General features: G+C 31.7%; 1 protein-coding gene across 10 annotated transcripts in view; it reads right to left on the bottom strand.

Moving 5' to 3' along the window:
• Eaat1 (Excitatory amino acid transporter 1) overlaps positions 1–21,207 on the bottom strand; it is a 225,597-nt gene that overhangs the window by 64,627 nt on the left and 139,763 nt on the right. For 7 of the 10 annotated variants that reach the window (XM_089106433.1, XM_089106435.1, XM_089106434.1 and 4 more), the window contains 2 exons: positions 5,156–5,182; positions 2,169–2,587 (listed from right to left, as the gene is read on the bottom strand). In XM_089106433.1, the coding sequence (XP_088962559.1) occupies positions 2,169–2,587; positions 5,156–5,182 (446 nt within the window). The remainder of the gene's footprint in view (positions 1–2,168; positions 2,588–5,155; positions 5,183–21,207) is intronic. The other 3 variants (XM_089106436.1, XM_089106431.1, XM_089106438.1) reach the window with 1 other exon arrangement.

Consider the following 21,207-nt stretch of genomic DNA (forward strand, 5'->3'; position numbering starts at 1 on the left):
AAGGAGAACATGTTATTAAAGCACAAGATACATTGACCTGACTTGGTGTACCGGTGGACTAAAATCTTGCCCACCAATGCCCACCTTATTTGAATGTCCAAAACAACCGTTAAATAGCCATATGTGATTCACATTTTAGTGATATACAAATACATGAATATATAATATTCATAATATATATAGCCATATGTGATTCACATTTTAGTGATATATAAATACATGAATATATAATATTCAGAATATATATATAATATAATATATAATAGCACACAATGAAAATATATAATATATAATAAATGAAATAATATATAAATGAAAGTATGATATATAATAATAAATATATAAATATGTAACAATAAATAATAATAAATGTATAAACATAGAATTGCAATCTAAACAACACTAAAAATGTTCTAGTTGTTATTTCTTTCATAACCGATTTTTCTTAACAGCGCTTAAACAAACACAAGGCGGATTTTGTTTCTTGCACAGCCTGTATGTCTCCGTTTATTTAAACACTAGAAATTTGCTTCAGTTCCTTCAAAATTTGCTTCAAAATTTGCTTCAAAAGGAAAAATAACACACCTGCATCATGAAATGCAACTGTCCCGAATAGGTTGTAAGTATTATTATCTGACTGTAAGTATTGTTATCTGGTGTACGGTGGGCATTGGTGGGCATCGTACCATACGTCAACTTCTGAAAGAATTTTTTGGCAGGAATTGTAGGAAAGCGTACGGTTAGTTGCATTAAAGTTCAAATTTAACCGGTGTATCCTAACTAGTTTGTATAATGCATTTGTTGTACTACACTTGATCACCCTAGCACCATTTTGGTTTCTTCTTACTGCTTTGGATATTAACAGAAGTGTTTTTATAAATATACAAAATTTTGCTACGGCTACCTCTCTGGACTAAGAAAAGCTCCCTATCCTCACGGTGCAGAGTCGCTAGTCCAGCATCTGCGGTGCAGAAAAGCTATGAGAGATATCGGAAGCAGATTAATGGTGAAAGTACCCTTGAAATTTTCCTTCGATGATCACATGTTTATTCCAGTGTAGATTGCCCTTATTTGTATTTTCTTTTTGTTAGTTCTTCTTTGTTTTAGTTTTGTTTGTATTTGTTAGGACTTATTCGTTTCTATTTCCTTTTCTTCATTTATTACTCCGTCAGTGTTATATTTAACATTTATGAGATGGGATAATATAAATGCGATTTATAAGTTTATAAATACGTACATTCTGACTATGTAGCATCACTGATCAGAACTTGTCAAATTTAATAAAAGCTTAAATGAAGTTTAATTCTAATTTATAAAACCCCTATGTTAATTAAGGTTTTAAGTTGTTTCGTTTGGATTTCGACATTTCAAAACATAAATAGATTTTTTAGCATTTAACTCTTTCTACGAATATAACATTTTTTAGACCAGGTCAGCAGAGCCTATACTAGGTAAAAAAAACACTTCGTATTATTTCTATCGTCCACTTAAGGTAAAAGTGGAGAGAAATTGTCTTCAGCTTTTTTGACTTTTTGGCTTTTTTTACTTTCAGCTTTTTTGAGAAATCGTCTTCAGCTTTTTTCAGACAATGAAAAAGGAACAAACAAAGGTAATGTTTATATTTAGTTTTATAAAATTATGCAACTATGAGATTATACTAGGCGTTTATGTTTTTTTTTTAGAAACAAACTAGTCTTGTCTCACCAATTATTCATACTCTTTGCATGTAACATTATCAATTTATTTTTGTCAGGATTAAATACACTTCAATTCTCCCTTTCCCTTTGAGTATATTATTAATTGTGCTAACGGTTCACCCCTTCTTTCTCATTCTTAGCATTGTGTGCTTTCTAACTTGGACTATTCCTACTTTTATTTCGATCATATTCATGCAACTAAATTTGTGATTTGTTTCCATCTGCTTAACTTTTTTCCTTTTTTTTGTATATTTTAGAGTTCAAATCATTCCATTTTTGATTTTATTAAATTAATTTTACCAAATCTTCGAGCCCTTCTGGATCTCTTTATGGCGGATGAAAATCAGTTTTTCGACTGTCTCTTTTTAATTTTGGTATTTTATTGTAACTTCGGAAATTTTGCCTAATGTCTATTTCCAGAACAAACTATTTTAAAAAAGAGATTAAAAAATTATTAAAATTTAACTTTACCTGACTAAATCCATAAGCAAATCAGGGGTTGTTGTTGGTCTTGCCCCTTGCGTCGGTCGACTGATCTCATCAACATTTCCCCCTTTTCCAGGGCGAATAGAAGTAGCCAAAATTATGCCGAGAACAACAGCGCAACAAGTTGTTGACATATAATAAGCCACCGCACGTGCTCCAATTTTACCCGACATCTTCAGGTCTAAAGACCCAATTGCAGAAATGAGTGAAGAAACAATTAAAGGAATGATAAGCGCCTTCAACATTCTAAGAAAGAGGTCACCAGGAAACATGACATAGGCGATTTCACGCTGTGTGTAACGTCCATCACGTGCGTATCTCAAAATTACTGCGAGAATACCGCCACTTAAAACACCCAGGACGCTAAGTATAGTGAGAGCGTTGCTCCTCATACAGCCAGAGACCTAGAAAAATTTATTGAAAGAATTAGAACGGGTTGCCACCATGTCCTTAAATCTCGAGGAATGGCATATTTAATCCTGTGTATAATGTCTCTAACGCGCATATGGCTACAAGAATGCTGTCATAATGTATTTAGTAAAATATTATATAAATATATATATATTTTTTCTTTTTAGATTTGTCTAGTCTTCGAATTCCTATATATCGAAAAATCAAAATTGAGACATGTTTGGAATACTAGCAGCTTTATTCTGGATTAGACCGACTTTAGCCTCTGTTTTGTAATAAAATATCATGAATTTATATAAATGCTTTTTTATAATGTCAGACATTTGGTTTTCAATCTCAAATAGCCCATCCTCCCCTCTCCCAAAAAAATTTCAATATTTGTAATTATTAATGACTTCATACTCAATCTTTTTCAGGGTTAAACTGATATTGACCTCTCTTTTGGTATTATGGAATCACTATGAAACTATATAAGTACTTTTTTAAAGGCATAATTTCAGGCTTTTACTCCCTAGAACCCAAAAAAATTGAGAATTTAAGTGGTTTGAAAGATTAACGAGTCTATCATGCGAGATTATTCATAAATGCATTCGCCCATAGGGCGAATTTTAGTTTATTAGACGACCGAGGAATGAAAACTGAATCTAGGTTCAGTGAATCCCATGACGCGGGTGCTAATTAGGAGGAATGGGTGGTTACTGCCCGCCCTAGATTTGAATTTTTTTTTTTTTTTTCATTTAAAAATCAAAAATCATTTGCCCTGCCCCTATATTTTTTTGAGTTAGCACCCCTGTTCTGCGACTGGCAATTGCATAAAGGAAGAAGAATGTGGGCTTGTGAAAAACAGAAAACAATCTGAAATTAGTATAAAAGGATATAATGTTCCCAAATTTAAAAGCAAATATCCTTCATTTCAAGTTATGTTGGTTTATACAGTATTACTTATGTTTAGCTAATACTAGCTGAAAAGACCTGAATGAACTTCTTGCGGAAGGGATGAGCTGAGGGAACTTTCCATCGAGTAGAAGAAGGAAAAAATAATCTTAGAGACAATTTCCTAAGCATCACTAACAAAATTATTTTCCAAGTAATTCAGAGATATAGCCTATGAGGTACACCTGTATCTTGACAGGTAGACCAAGGCCGGATTGAATAGGTGCGGTGGGGTCCTCTCTATATATGAAAAATTTAAATAAAACATACCTGTATAGTAATTTGCATACATAAATTAGTTTAGTACGTAGTACGTAGTTTGGTACATCGTAAGTACCACAGTTCATATAATTATCAGTTAATTATAGTTCAGATAATTATATGAACTGTGGTAAGTACGTAGTGCAGAATCTCTCTGATATAGGATTATCCCGATTAAATTCATTAAATTTGACATGAACTTTTCGGTTATCAGTTTCCTATGTTATAAAGTATATATTATATAATAATGAGTACATTAATAAATCTCATCCAGCATTGCAAACTCAATATAAATATATTTTCAATTATTTGAACAACTCATAATTTATCCCTCATTGTTAAAAAAAATTGTTTTGAATTTCAAAATAGTTTTTTGTTCGTTTTGATGGTAATGCGGGGCCCTTTCAAATGCGGGGCCTGATTGGGCACAATCACTCTAATCGCCATTTATCTGGCCCTGACGGGTACATTTCCGTAAAGAACGATGTATAGTATGTTAATATAGTATAAGCTAGTGAACCGTGAACCGCTTCAGTTGCCAAATTCTTAAATAACGTATATGCTTTAGGGGCTAAATCCATTTCTTTCATATTAAGATATCATTCAAAGACATATTTGTGTCTTTATATCTTGAAGTTTTGACGAACAAAAAGTAACGAAGATATCAAGCTTTTGGGCGAAAACTTTCCTCCACAAGTAGCACCATTTTGAAATGATCAAATTCACCGCTATAATATGACAATGTCAAAAAATCCAAATTTATAGGGTTTCAAACTATATAGATTTCCAAACAATAAAATACAACATGAAAATTTTCATAAACAAGAAATTCAAGCAAGGCAAAAAAAGTACTGTCTTCAGAAATGTTTCGTCCGTAATGTACTAAAACTGACATAGGAGCAATAAATAAAAGTACCAAATTGAAAAATTTGGTACTTGAAATTTGGTACCAAAAATGTAGTACCAAATTGAAAAATTTGGTGCCGAAGAAATTGAACCTTTTTTCAAAATTTACTAACTTTAACAGAAAGTACTAAGAAGTACTAGTTTTTTAAGTTGTACTCAGAAATCACTATTTCGGAAAAAAGAAGAACTGCCAGTGACAACCCTGTGGCAAGTGCCAAAGTAATTGGCCCCTGTAGGTGTGGTTATATTTTATATAGTGCCGAAGTTTAAATTGGCACATCTGTTGGGCACTGGTCCAAAGCCCGTTCTCTCTAACCAAGTGCCTAATTTACAAAAGCAATACTAGAAAATAACAATAATATACAAAAACAATACTAAAAAACATTCTATTATTGAAAAACAGTAATTTTAGAATCACCAGAACATCAATTTCATTTACCAGAAAAAAATGAAATGAATACCTTAGATTCAAAAGCTGGCCATGTCTCCTAAAAAGAAACAAAACATGCAATTAGAATACAAGCATCATGCATTTTTTTTAAGTTGTACATGCATAGATTAGGAAAAGCAAGCAAGACACAGTTTTTCTCAAATAAAATCCTACAAAATTTTATTTCCAGATTTTATTACCGTTCTTTACTTTATTTGAAAAAATTCTTTAGGAAACTCATATTAACTTAAAAAAAAAGAAAAAATGGCAGATCCCATGGGATAGATTGATAGAAGAACGCGAAAATTCAAAAATATTCAGCCATAAATCAATGAAATTTGGATTAGATAAAAGGTGAAAAGCAGGAGAGCAAATTCACAAGAAATTTGAATGGGGGGGGGGGGAGATTTACTTTTGAAAATCATGAGGTGGATATTTGTCATTTTTTCTTGTTTTTATTGAAAATGCCCAGAAGGAGGGTAATTTGTTATTTTTTCATTGAAAATACCCAAAACGGTATTTTTCAAAATCTAGAGGAGGAGTAACTAGGATGTGACCTCTTCACCTGTCCCTGCCCAACCCTACCTCTTCCCCCAGTTGGCGTCTCTGTATATAAGAACCTTGGATGAAGTGATTCTGATAAAGATTATGCAAGAATTTCGTGCAAATGTCTCTGTAAGATTACTTATTTTTGCAATTTGTTTTTACTTTTTATTTTTTTAACCGTTACTTATTTTAAGAGTTACCTTGCTATTTAGATTTAGTAAAATAATGGGCACACCTGTAAATGATCTTTGCATTTATCGAATCGAATCTTTAATAAAACCGGAAATTTTAATCTTTCAAAACAAAAAACTACTGCATATATATTATGTCACTCCCTTCAAAATTAATTAATTAATTCGATGACCTCCCTTTCGAAAAATCAACGATACTAGTCTAAACTGTCATTTTTTAACCTTTTCGACCCACCTTCCTCTAAGAAAATTACTTTGATAGCAAGGCCATATACTGGGAGAGGGGCTACTGGGTTTGCCCCCCCCCCCCAAAAAAATGTCTGGCTCGTAAAAACGTAACGGAAATGCATATAAACAAATTTTTACGCGATGATAAAAAAGTGACCCCCCCCCGCAAAAAAGAGAAAAATCTTAGATATAACCTTGTTTGACAGCGCAATGCTATACAATAAATTAAACAGAATTTTGAAAAAAAATTCAGTCCATTTAACCTTTTGTTGGATTCCACCAGATATTTTTACAGGTGTAATTCTTTCAACCATTTGCCGAATATCACTTGTGAATCAGAAGCTAGCCGAGTCAGCTTTGCAAAAGCACAAGAATAAGAATTCACACTATATAGGAAAATCCATGCAGTGTCATTCCTAGTAATTGATAAAAATAAAAAGTTTGATAGCATCCAATAACATGCATCATAACTATATTCCAGTCAGCACTTGGTAACATTAACTGGCTGTCAGCCACTACATCTCCTAGCTGCAGAAGAGTTCTATCCTGCTGTGTCATGACACAATCCATTACTTTATGATGTGCTACTATTTTGGCAATTACCATTCTTATTCCGTAAGTGTAAAACCAAAATGCTTTTAAAGGAATTTAACATAGCCTTCTGGGGAAATTCTCGATTTAAAGGTTAATGTGAATTGCAGCTAATAATCGAGAGATGCTTTAGGACAAATAGATCTTAATTGAAATCATTTTAATAAAAAAAAATTGTTTTAACATAACTCCTACTGTAGATAAATTTAGACAGTACAATTATTCCCTATTTCAACCATTAGACAAAGCCGGACCGAGATACAAGTGCTCCGGAGTCCGGAGAACATTTAAACAAGCAGAAACATAAGCGACATAGATTTTTTCAAGGGAAGACAAGTCAGATTTCTCTTGATCGCGAAACTTGGCTTCACCTTTGTAACACTAAATATTAAAGAGCCTAATTTTAAATTGGATTCCAATACATATATGAAAATCGGTAATTAGTAGTGCAATGTTATTATTAGATGTTTTTTGGAATTAAAAGTAGGTTTCAAAGTCTCGAGTTGGTTTCAAAGGCATTTTGAGAAAGTTTCTGCCAAAATACGTGTTCCATGGTAATATACACTGGACCACTGATGGCAGATTAAATGGGAGGAGCTTTTTTGTACGCGCCGGTAATATAGTAGCCAAAAATTACTGAGTTTGATGATCCTGTATAAATTTCTATACAGTGATAACTCCTAATTAAAATTAATTTCAGTAAATATACAGGCAACTTTAAGCACAAGTCGAAATGTGAAAAGAAAAATATGCGGGTTTATACCCGATTAATCACACATTGAACTAATTACAAGCTAAATTTTGTAACGGCACGGGTGGAGCTATACGATCTTATAAAACTTCATCAACAAGACAAGCACGATCGAACCAGTGCTGCCAGACAAGTGCTGACAATGCTGCCAGAATTGGCCCTTTTTGACCCGATATCAGATTGGAAGTATCAACCCAGTTGTATACTTTCTTGAAGTGGATGGACATTGGGTTCTCCAAACCAGCCATACATTTTTTACAAGTTTTTTTTTGAAAAATCACGTCTCAGGCACGTCTTTAACAAACAAAAAATCATGTCCTCGGTCTATCTTCCCTTTTATGTTTGTGCTATATGGTGCCAGACGTCTGGTAACACTGGTGCCTGATGTGCTAGGAGCTGCGTATTAAAATAGCTTACAAAAAGCGAAATGGAGCTTTCTGGGAGAAGATGGTTCAGTTAAAGCTGTGTTCCAGCTTTCTGGAACCAGCTCGTCTTTCTCTGCTCGAGTTTCTAAATGTACTTAAGCCGCTCGCATTTATTAGGCAATTAGGGGCTTCTACAATTGTTGAAAGGAGATTTCTGGGAGAAGATATTTCAACACAAGCTAGAACCCAGTTTTCTAGAACCTGATCATTTCACTCAATTCAAGTGGCCAGCCCCCGGTGAGTCACTGCTATTAGGAGATTTAATAGTCGATGATACTTTGTTTTCTGATTTTTTGATGATGTATTTGTATAATGTTTTCAAAGATACTATAATATTTTACGATTGATGATAGGGGTATAGGGTGAGACGATAGAGGTAGGGTATATATATTGCTGATTTTAGTAGCATTACACTAATTTTAAGGCGGAAGATTTTCAGAAACTTTATACATACTTAAGTGGAATAGCAGTTTTAGGCCTCAAAATCTGGGATGGGGGTCAAGGTTTACCTCAGGGTCTGTGTCCTAAATTTTTTGTTACTTTATATACGTAAAAAATAAAATAATAGGAATTTAATATCAGATAAGAAATTATTTATATTTGAAATTGGTCGAAGCACTATTTTCGTTATCTGTGGCTTATGTTCAGTAGTCCCCTTTACAGCTGGGGGTTTAGCTGCCCGCCTTACCCAGGGGTAGAACCATTACTGCTTAAGTGAGGAGAATGTTTGGTGTCACAAACATTAAAAATTTGTTCTTTAGTCATACTGACCTTCATCAAGCCATGATAGTTCAATGCAGGTTCGTAGGACGTTTTTCGGGAGAGGGGGTGAATCGGAAAACTTTTTTTTATAATTTTATTATAATTTGTACAAAAAGGGCCCAGAAATTCAGAAAACTCTAGGATTTCAATGAGCACAGGCCCTGAAGCTACCCTACGTAAGTCTCTGATTTAACGTTAGGATGAAACATGTTCCTTTTTGAAAACGTTTTTGTGAGTATAGTTTAGCCAAAGCCAATGCAATTCTTCAACGGCAAAATCTTTGAGTTTTTTAGAATGAGTATAATAAGTGAATAAATTAGAGTGAATAAATCAAGTTTGCCTTTGAGCACCTCATTTTATAAGTTATATAGTTGAGCTTCTATAAATATGATTTACCTAGGGCAGGGTCTCTATAAACTCCCTTTCAGCAAGGTCATTAATACAGATTCTTCCCTAGTCCCTTTTTAACAAGAAAAGATTAAAAGAAGCCCTTTCAGTAACAAAATGTCATTTTCCAGAAAATATCCCTTGGTTTTATGAAATAGCCTCCCAGGGGGTTGGCTTAGTCTCCAAGACAATAAGCTGAAGTATCGAGGGCTTAAGTATTCTGCCCTTAGAAAAGCTAGAAGAAGCTACTTATTAATGAAATCGTTATGCAGAATAACAAAGCAGCACAAAGAGATGGCAATGAGACCCCCCTCTCAGACCCCCAAAACAGCCATGAGATGGACGTAGGGAAAACAGACCCCCTCCCAGTAAAAAGAATAGAACAACTTTTTCAGCGTGTATAATATAAAAATAGTAAGAAAATGTAAAGCAGGGCTATTCTTATGTCTCAATAAAAAAAAAAATTTTTTTTTAACTAAAAGTAAGGAGAAACATTAAAACTCAAAACGAACAGAAATTATTTCGTATATGAAGTGTTGCTCCCCTCCCCTCAATACCATGCTCTTTACGCTAAAGCTGTTAGCACTTTTAAAAAAGCTTCCTATTCTTACCCCTGTGTTTCAGTAACCGCTCTTAAGAAATTGGGACAAACAGTCAAACTTTAGCGTAAAGAGCAAGGTATTGACGAGGAGACAGCCCTTCATATACGAAATAATTTCTGTTCGTTTTGAGTTTTAATGTTGTTCCTTACTTTCAGTTTAAAAAAAAAAAATTTATTTTATTTCTGATCGTTTTTCCAATTATTTTGGTTAATCTGGCCCACCCTCCATGAAATATACCCTGCCTCCTCACGTGAAACTCCTCCGTGGAAATTTCATCCAACGTAAACGTAAATCTCCCCTCCCCGTCAAATTCCTTCCAGACAGTTCCATCCTCGCTGAAAATCTCCCCCGTGAAATTCCTTGCGGACGAGTCAGCCTGAAAAATTCTCCTTAGCATATTTTCATTTGAAAAAGACTTTAATTTCTAATTGATTTCTCGATCACTCCGGAAATGCCGCCTTCCGTGGAAATTTTTCCTGGAAATCAAAACACGCGGAAAATAGCCCCCGTATAATTCCCCCAGAACATATCCACTTGCAAAATTGAGTTGGCATCCTCCCAGTGTAAAATTTCTCCTGGAAAATTCACACCCAGAAATTTCACTCCCCAAGGAAGATTCTCCTTATGGAAATCATCCCAAGCAGAGAATCCCCCCCAAAAAAAGTCTGTATACTCCCTAATAAAAAATACTATATATAAACAATGGACAAATTGCACAACTTACAGGCCTCTCCCCACGGACTCTGGGGGTTTATTTTACCTCTAAAGACATAGTTAGTTGATCTTTCAACTATTAAATAAAAAAAACAAGTTTTTTTTTCACTGAAAGTAAGGAACGACGTTAAAAATTAAAACGAACAGAAATTATTCCGTATCTGAAAGGGGCTGTCCCCTCCTCAACGCCTCGCTCTTTACGCTAAAGTTTGACTTTAGCATATATATATATATATATATATATATATATATATATATATATATATATATATATATATATATATATATATATATATATATATATATATATATATATATATATATATATATATATATATATATATATATATATATATATATATATATATATATATATATATATATATATATATATATATATATATATATATATATATATATATATATATATATATATATATATATATATATATATATATATATATATATATATATATATATATATATATATATATATATATATATATATATATATATATATATATATATATATATATATATATATATATATATATATATATATATATATATATATATATATATATATATATATGATATATATATATATATATATATATATATATATGTGTATATATATATATATATATATATATATATATATATATATATATATATATATATATATATATATATATATATATATATATATATATATATATATATATATATATATATATATATATATATATATATATATATATATATATATATATATATATATATATATATATATATATATATATATATATATATATATATATATATATATATATATATATATATAGGTCTTTGAAAGAGAGAATATGTCGTCGAGGACTAAATTTTTCAAAATTCTTTGGCGGGGTTGGCCTTTGAGACCAATCGCTAGGAGAGTGTTTTCCCGTCATATTTGCTTATTTTTACTTCCAGTCCCAAAAAAAAGACCTTATGTAAGCAATGTAAACCATGAGCAACTTGTATAAATTAGAGCGAATTTATAATGAGGGAAAACTAAAACTCAAAAAGCATGACCAACCCAAACTGTTGTTTGTTTGTAGTAGCAAGGACCCTTTTAAATAAAGGACAAAAGATCACCTTTTGAAATACTAATCATAATAGTATTAAATATTGATAATAAGTAAAAAATTATGTTCAGTATCTTATATCAAGAAGTCCCTTACGCCACGGGGGATTGAACCTGAATACTCCCAAATGGAAAGCGTGGCTAATTCCCCTACACCAACACAAGGGTGCCTGATATTAATATTTTAAGAATACATGTTAATTAGAAGAATAATTATTTGTTATCTTTAATCACGTCTTGTAGTCCTTTTGGTTCAAAGCTTCACTTATATGCATATATACAAAACGATAATGTTGTCAAAATCGTTTAGATTGAACTCCTTTATTTTTAATAGTTTGTTTTGTTATGAGTTGTTACTGGAACTGTTATTGTAATTAAATTGTTATTAGATAATACGTATAAGGAACGTTAACAAAAATGAACTTAGCAGAAAGATAACTTTACAGTAAAGAAACTTAAAACGAGCAGAAATTACTGTAAAAAAGAGGTTGGAAAGTAAATTCAGTACTTGTTTTTTATATCACCGACCACTCAAAAAGTGAAGTCAGGATAAAGCCCCGCTCTTTACGCTAAAGTTTGACTTTTTCACAACTCTATTTTTTTAAACGATAAAAAACTTTAGCGTAAAGAGCGAGGTGTTGAGGAGGGGATAGCCCCTTTCAGATACGGAATAATTTCTGTTCGTTTTAATTTTTAACCTCGTTCCTTACTTTCAGTTAAAAAAAAATTGTTTTTTTTATTTAATTTCTTTAAGGAAGCAGAAGTAAAACGGATTTATCATCCATCAAAACAGCACACAAAATTCCGTGTAGGTTCTAACTCATAAATAAATTAATAATTAAAAATAGCAATCCTATGAGTTACAAAATACGTAAGAAAGATATCTTAGTCTCTTGTAAGCATAGTGTTTAAATAATAAATCGCAAAATCATAAGTTCCACAACACCCTATAAAACAATAAAGGTTAGAATATAACTAACACACAATAGACAGTATGCAAGTCTAAAAAAACAGACAAGTTAAAACAATAAAATATTTGTTTACGCTCTCTTCCTATGAACAAATGGAGGCTATTTTCTGCACTAGAAACATCAGGGAATCAATTCATCCTGTTGAGCAGTAAGAAGGCCATTCTCGCGCAAATGAATGTTAAATTTGGATTCAGGATACAATTCTGACTATATAGGTAAATTTAAACTTTACCCCCCCCCCCATTTTCAAATATATAACCTGATTTGATATATAGCGGTGGGGCGAAGTGAAATTGCGTCAAAAGCGATTATTATTTTCCGAAAGACATAAGAAAAGGCATCGAGTAGTATGTTCAATTTCTTCATAAGTCAATAATATGAACTGCTCGAAATTTACCCATTTTTCATTGTCATTTTTAATTGGCCCCAATATTTTTGGCCCTAGATCCACTTCTGAACGTGTTATTCACCTAACACGGCTGCTTTTACAGATGGCAAGAAGTGTCTGGACTTCAACTTTAGGCTACCCCATATTTTCCTAATGTATCCCTTTATGTCATTTTGATAGACTGGGTCCCATCCAAAGCAAATTCTTGGACCCGTGGCTGGTAAGATAAGATTTTTATTTCAGAAAAATTGGCATTCACAAGCAGAGTGCTTTAAAATGGTGCATAGGCCTAAAGTCTTTGCAAAATTTTATCAGTTTGAGAGTAGACTTTTAAAGGTTTGTTTTGGTTATTGCTTCTCCATCGGCTTAGTGTATGTTGCATGCTCACTTTTCCATTCCCAAGAAGAATTGTTGTGCCCAACAACTTTGAGCTTTCTTCTATAAAATTTTATGTTGAATCTGAATCTACCACGTTTTCACTTGTTAGGTATACTTTGTTAGGTTTCACTTCTTCGTAAGTGGTTGAAAATACCAGAAAGACGCCTGGGGGACGGCCCAGGCAGAGATAACAGAGATCATACCGGCTAGCTGTTCTATCTTTTACACTTAAATTAAATAAAAAAAACAAGTTTTTTAAACTGAAAGTAAGGAGCGACATTAAAACTTAAAACGAATAGAAATTATTCCGTATATGAAAGGGACTGTCCCCTCTTCAACGCTTCGCTCTTTATGCTAAAGTTTTTTATTGTTTAAAAAAATAAAATTGTGAGACAGAGTCAAACTTTAGCGTAAGGAGCGAGGCGTTGACAAGGGGACAGCCCCTTTCATATACGGAATAATTTCTGTTCGTTTTAAGTTTTAATGTCGCTCCTTACTTTCAGTTTAAAAAACTTGTTTTTTTTAATTTAATTTCTGATCGTTTTTTAGTTAATCCAGCTTTTATTTAAGCTCACCGTCATTGAATAAGTAAACAAAATTTGCATAAAAATTTGTTTTCTTTTGCTAAATGAATGTCTCTAAATTTGGTTATGACGTAATTTACAAATTAACTTACATAACTAACTTCTATATTCGTATATTTTTCTTCTGGCAAAAAATACAAAGTTGCAGATTTTTCAGATATGAGCTTGAAACCTATGTAATGGGGTTTTCTGATACGCTGAATCTGACGGTGTGATTTCCATTAAAATTCTTTCACTTGTAGGGGATGTTTCCCCCCTCTTTAAAAAATCGGGTAAATTTTCTCAGGCTCGTAGCCTTTGATGAGTAATAGTAAACTTATAAAATTTATATATTTAGAATCAGCATTACAAACACATTCTTTTGATACATTTATTGACATCAAAATTCCGCTTTTAAAAGTTTCGATTACTATTGAGCCGTATCGCTTGTTTTTTTTTTTGTTTTTTTTTATTACGTATATGTTATTACGTATATGAGGGGGTTCTTCCCTTAGTCAATACCACGCTCTTTACGTTAAAAGTTAAAAAAAATTTGATTCACAAACCCCTGAATCACAGTAGTAATGTATATAAAGCTTTCAATTACACATAAAAATATACATTAAAATTGCTGTTGTTTTCAATTACACATGAAAATATACATTGAAATTGCTGTTGTTTTCAATTACACATGAAAATATACATTGGAATTGCGCCTCTAGGAATTAGGTCAACCAGACAGGTTTCTGGTGGGTATAACCTGGTTTGGTGGGTATAATCTGGTTTGGTGGGTACAGTCTGGTTTGGTGGGTAAAGTCGGGTTTGGTGGGTATAGTCTGGTTTAGTGGGTACAGTCTGGTTTGATGGGCATAGTCTGGTTTGATGTGTATAGCCTGGTTTGGTTTTTTAAAGAGAGTGAGTATTTTATTTGCTTGCGTGTATAGTAATTCCCAGGTTATTTGCTTGCATGTATAGGAATTCCCATGTTATTTGCTTGCGTGTATAGGAATTCCCATGTTATTTGTTTGCGTGTAAAGGAATTCCCTTGTTATTTGCTTGCATGTATAGGAATTCCCATGTTATTTGCTTGCGTGTATAGGAATTCCCATGTTATTTGCTTGCATGTATAGGAAGTCCCATGTGATTTTCTTGCGTGTAAAGGAATTCCCATGTTATTTGCTTGCATATATAAGAATTCCCTTGTTATTTGCTTGCATGTACAGGAATTCCCATGTTATTTGCTTGCGTGTATAGGAATCCCCATGTTATTTGCTTGCATGTATAGGAATTCCCATGTTATTTGCTTGCGTGTATAGGAATTTCCATGTTATTTGCTTGCGTGTATAGGAATTCCCATGTTATTTGCTTGCGTGTATAGTAATTTCCATGTTATTTGCTTGCGTGTATAGGAATTCCCATGTTATTTGCTTGCGTTTATAGGAATTCCCATGTTATTTGCTTGCGTGTATAGGAAATCCCATGTTATTTGATTGCGTGTATAGGAATTCCCACGTTATTTGCTTGCGTGTATAGGAATTCCCATGTTATTTGCTTGCGTGTATAGGAATTCCCATGCTATTTTAAGGGCTTATGTCCCCTCCCATACTATTATAAGAGTTTATGTCCCCTTCCTATGCTATTCCAGGAGCTTATGTTCCTTCCTATGCTATTATAAGGGCTTTTCCGTGTGGTTTTTCTTTACTTGGTACCCATTAAAAACAAAATTTTTGTGTTAAATAAGTAGTTCTTATATCTTTTAAAAGAGCTTTACGGGGTTTGAGAGACTCGATTGCCTGATTCCGTGTGGTTTTCTTTACTTGGTGCCCATTAAAAACACAATTTTTGTGTTAAATAAGTAGTTCTTGTATCTTTTAAAAGAGCTTTACGGGGTTTGAGACACTCTGTTGGCTGATTCCGTTTGGTTTTTCTTTACTTAGTGCGCATTAAAAACTAAATTTTTGTGTTAAATCAGTAGTTCTTGTATCTTTTAAAAGAGCTTTGCGGGGTTTGAGAGACTCGGTTGTCTGATTCCGTGTGGTTTTTCTTTACTTGGTGCCCATTAAAAACAAAATTTTTGTGTTCAATAAGTAGTTTTTGTATCTTTTAAAAGAGCTTTAAGGGGTTTGAGAGACTCAGTTACCTGATTCCGTGTGGTTTTTCTTTACTTACTGCTCATTAAAAACTAAGTTTTTGTGTTGAATAAGTAGTTTTTGTATCTTTTAAAATAGCTTTAAGGGGTTTGAGAGACTCAGTTGCTTGATTCCGTGTGGTTTTTCTTTACTTATTGCTCATCAAAAACTAAGTTTTTGTTTTAAATAATTAGTTATTGTATATTTTAAAAGAGCTTTAAGGGGTTTGAGAGACTCGGTTGCCTGATTCCGTGTGGTTTTTCTTTACTTGTTGCCCATTAAAAACAAAATTTTAGTAACACAATCTCCACTGTGAGCAGTGTAAAAACAAATCCTCTTGATATTATTGGAAGAAATCATTACATAAAAATTTTTTTTATTTTTTTTGTATATATCTTAAAATGACAAAATATGCTTACAGCTCTAACAATATTGCTCTATGATTGGTCAGAGACACGATTTGACTTTCCCACTCGTATTCTATGTCGGGTTATCGACACTATATAGTCTATTGCATGTATTAAATCAGTATTTTTTTTTTACGCAGTGGAACGATAAACACATAAGTCATATCTTAAAAAAAAGAGAAGATGGAGCATTTTAATAAAGTGTGTTCATATAACAAGGTTATTGTAGCATTGAATGCCGACAAGGAGAAGTATTTGAACTATGAAACAAGTACAAGTGGTTGCACTATTGGAAATGTATGCATGCATTGTCAAGACAGTAAGGAATTAAATTTCTTTGGAATACCGAAAAAATTCAACTCTCATGTTGGTTGTTATGCGAGATTGAGATCTCCAGAGATTATTGCACTCAAAGAGAATACCAAAATAAAAATAATCATTGATGATAGAGGTCAACTCCTTGCTACTGTTGCTAGTAGCACATTACCTACTAATACGACTAATCATCAGTTTCCGGGTATTAGCATTCAATGGAAGATCAAAAAAAGACAGGCCTTCTCTTCTGCTAATAACGTAAACCATATCTTGTCTATGTGCAAAAACTGTTACATGTGTAAAAATAATGTGATAATAGGCAGTGAAATTGCCAGAAAAATAAAAAGGGCATTGTCAGAAAATATCACTATGGAATATAAAGATGAATCGATGAAAAACAAAGCACCAGCAAACGTTACTGCCATTGATCAAACAGTCAATGAACCAAATAATATCAAAGACGAAAAGTATATTGAGCATGTTGATGAGACACCAGTAAAAACTCTGTATGACTCAAAATGGAATAATGATTGTTCTACTGATTACGAACTAAGAGAAGACAATAGCTACAATATCAAGAGAGAACATGGTGAACTACTTTATGGAACAGATTCAAAATGTCCAAAGTTAATCATTGATATTAATAATGTATCATAATATATTTTTCTATTAATATTCTACATAGCATTATTTCATTAAAAATATTACATTGTTATGTGTTCATTGTTTTTAGAGTATGCTAAGCTAGCATATCTAACGTTTAGAATCTCTATTAAAACATTGGAGATGTAAGAAAAGGAATTTGCATACATCTATTGTCAGACACATGGGATAACATTGACAAAATCTAGGTATCACAATGAATAAATTCATTATCAACATCCTTTATCAGATATGTTGGATAAAATTGATATCAACATCATGATTTTTTTATCAACATCCTTTTGCCAGTTACATCGGATAAAATTGACAAATTTAAGTGTCAGAATGAATAAATTCATTATCAACATCCTTTATCGGATATGTCGGATAAAATTGATAAAATCTAAGTATCAGAGTGATTACATTCCATATCAATATCATTTTCTTGGATAGATGGGATAAAATTGACAAAATCTAAGTATTAGGGTAAATAAATGCTTTATCAACATCCTTTAAATGCATTATAAACATCATTTGTCGGCTATATCGGATAAAATTGACAAGACAGACATGGAGTGTACACCGCGACGGCGCATACATAGTGAGAGAGACATGCAAAGTCGACATAGCTTTATTTCATTTTTTAAGGTTAATTTAAACTAGGTTACGTGCGCGCACGTAACCTCGTCTAAATTAACCTTAAAAATGAAATAAAGCTATGTCGACTTTGCATGTCTCTCTCACTATGTATGCGCCGTCGTGGTGTACACTCCATGTCTGTCTTGTCAATTTTATCCGATATAGCTGACAACTGATGTTTATAATGCATTTAAAGGTTGTTGATAAAGCATTTATTTACTCTGATACTTAGATTTTGTCAATTTTATCTCCTGTATCCAAGAAAATGATATTGATATGGAATTTAATCACTCTGATACATAGATTTTATCAATTTTATCCGACATATACGATAAAGGATTTTGATATTGAATTTATTCATTCTGACACTTAAATTTTGTCAATTTTATCCGATGTAACTGGCAAAAGGATGTTGATAAGAAAATATTCATTCTAACACTTAGATTTTGTTAATTTTAATCTATTTATCCGAGAAAAGGATGTTGATGTAGAATTTAATCTCACTGATACTTAGATTTTGTCAATTTTAGCCAACGTATCCGATGAAGGATTTTGTTAAGGCCTTTAATAATTATGAAGTTTAAATTTCGTTAATCATTTTTCGATGCATCTCACAAAAGATGTTTATTAAACAAAAATTATTCACTCTGACACTTGGATTATGTCAATTTTATTCGTTGTATATGGCAAAGGATGTTGATAAAAAAATTATTCACTCTGACACTTAGAATTTGTCAATTTTATCCTATGTATCTGAGAAAATGATTTTGATATAGAATTTAGTCACTCTTATAATTATATTATGCCAACTTTATCCGACATATCCGTTAAGTTTCCGAGAAAAGGATGTTGATAAAAAAAAATTATTCACTCTGCCACTTAGATTTTGTCAATTTTATCCGACATATCCAATAAAGGATGTTGTTAAAGAATTTATTTATATTGAAATTTAGATTTTGTCAATTTTATTTGATGTATCTGACAAAGGATGTTGACAATAAAAAAATTATTCACTCTGGCACTTATATTTTATCAATTTTATTCGATGTATCTGGCAAAGGATATTGTTATAGCATTTATTCATTCTGAAATTTAGATTTTGTCAATTTTATCCGACATATCCGACAAAGGATGTTGATAATGAACTTATTCATTCTGAAATTCAAATTTTGTCAATTTTATCCTGTGTCTCAAAGAATAGGATGTTGATAAAAAAAAATTACTCACTCTGATAATTAGACTATGTCAATTTTATCTAATGCATCCAAGTAAAGTATGTCTATACAGAATTTAGTCACTCTGATGCTTAGATTTTGTAAATTATATCCGACAAATCAGATAAAGGAAGTTGTTAAAGCATTTTTTCATTCTGATACTAAGATATTGTCATTTTTTATTCGATGTATCTGACAAAGGATGTTGATAAAAACAAAATTATTCACTCTGACACTTAGAATCTGTAAATTTTATTCGATGCATCTGGCAAAGGATGTTGATAAAAGAAAAATTATTCCCTCTGATGCTTAGATTTTGTCAATTTTATCCGATATATCCGACAAAGGATGTTGATAATGAATTTATTCACTCTGATACTTAGATTTTGTCAATTTTATCTAATGTATCTGGCAAAGGATGTTGATAAAAAAAAATTATTCACTCTAACACTTAGAATTTGTCAATTTTATCCTTTGTATCCGAGAAAAGGATGTTAATATAGAATTTAGTCACTCTGATAGTTAGATTTTATCAATTTTATCCGACATATCCGATAAAGGATATTGCTATAGCATTTATTCATTCTGAAAATTAGATTTTGTCAATTTTATCCGACATATCCGACAAAGGATGTTGATAATGAATTTATTCACTCTGATACTTAGATTTTGTCAGTTTTATCCGATGAATCTGGGAACAGATTTTGAAAAAAAAATTATTCACTCTAACACTTAGAATTTATCAATTTTATCCTATGTATCCGAGAAAAGGATGTTGATATAGAATTCAGTCACTCTGATACTTAGATTTTGTCAATTTTATCCGACATATCCCAATAATGGATATTGTTATAGCATTTATTCATTCTGAAATTTAGATTTTGTCAATTTTATCCGACATATCTGACAAAGGATGTTGATAATGAATTTATTCATTCTGAAATTCAGATTTCGTCAATTTATTCCCATGTATCCGAGAAAAGGATGTTGATAAAAAATTTATTCCCTATAACACTTAGATTTTGTCAATTTTATCCTATGTATCCGAGAAAAGGTTGTTGATATGGAATTTAGTCACTCTGATACTTATATTTTGTCAATTTTATCTGACATATCCGATAAAGGATGTTGTTAAAGCATTTATTTATTCTGAAATTTAGATTTTTTCAATTTAATTTGATGTATCTGACAAAGGATGTTGATAAAAAAAAATTATTCACTCTGGCACTTATATTTTATCAATTTTATTTGATGTATCGGTCAAAGGATGTTGTTAAAAAAATATATTACCTCTGATACTTATATTTTGTTAATTTTATCTGACATATCCGACAAAGTATGTTGATAATGAACTTATTCATTCTGATATTAAGATTTTTTCAATTTTATTCGTTGTATCTGACAAAGGATGTTGATAAAAAAAAATTATTAACTCTGACACTGAGAATTTGTAAATTTTATCCTATGTATCTGAGAAAAGGATGTTGATATATAATTTAGTCAATTTGATAATTATATTAAGCCAACTTTATCTGACATATCCGATAAGCTTCAAAAAAAAGGATTTTGATAAAAAAAATTTATTCACTCTCCCAGTTAGATTTTTTCAATATTATCCGACTTATCAAATAAAGGAGGTTGTTAAAGCCTTTACTTATATTGAAGTTTAGATTTTGTCAATTTTATTCGCTGTATCTGGCAAAGGATGTTGATAATAAAAAAAATTAGTCACTCTGGCACTTATATTTTATCACTTTTATTCGATTTATCTGGCAAAGGATATTGTTATAGCATTTATTCATTCTGAAATTTAGATTTCGTCAATTTTATCTGAAATATCTGACAAAGGATGTGGATAATGAATTTATTCATTCTGAAATTTAGATTTTGTCAATTTTATCCGATGTATCTGCCAATGGATGTTGTTAAAAAAAAATATTCACTCTGATACTTAGATTTGGTCAATTTTATCCGACATATCCGATAAAGGATGTTATTAAAGCATTTATTTATTCTGAAATTTAGACTTTGTCGATTTTATTTGACCTATCAGACAAAGGATGTTGATAATGGATTTATTCATTCTGAAATTTAGATTTTCTTAATTTTATCCGATG

The sequence above is a fragment of the Artemia sp. Qi Xiang Cuo genome, chromosome 20 (genome assembly GCF_049724085.1).
Source record: "Artemia sp. Qi Xiang Cuo chromosome 20, ASM4972408v1, whole genome shotgun sequence".
Lineage (NCBI taxonomy): Eukaryota > Metazoa > Arthropoda > Branchiopoda > Anostraca > Artemiidae > Artemia > Artemia sp. Qi Xiang Cuo.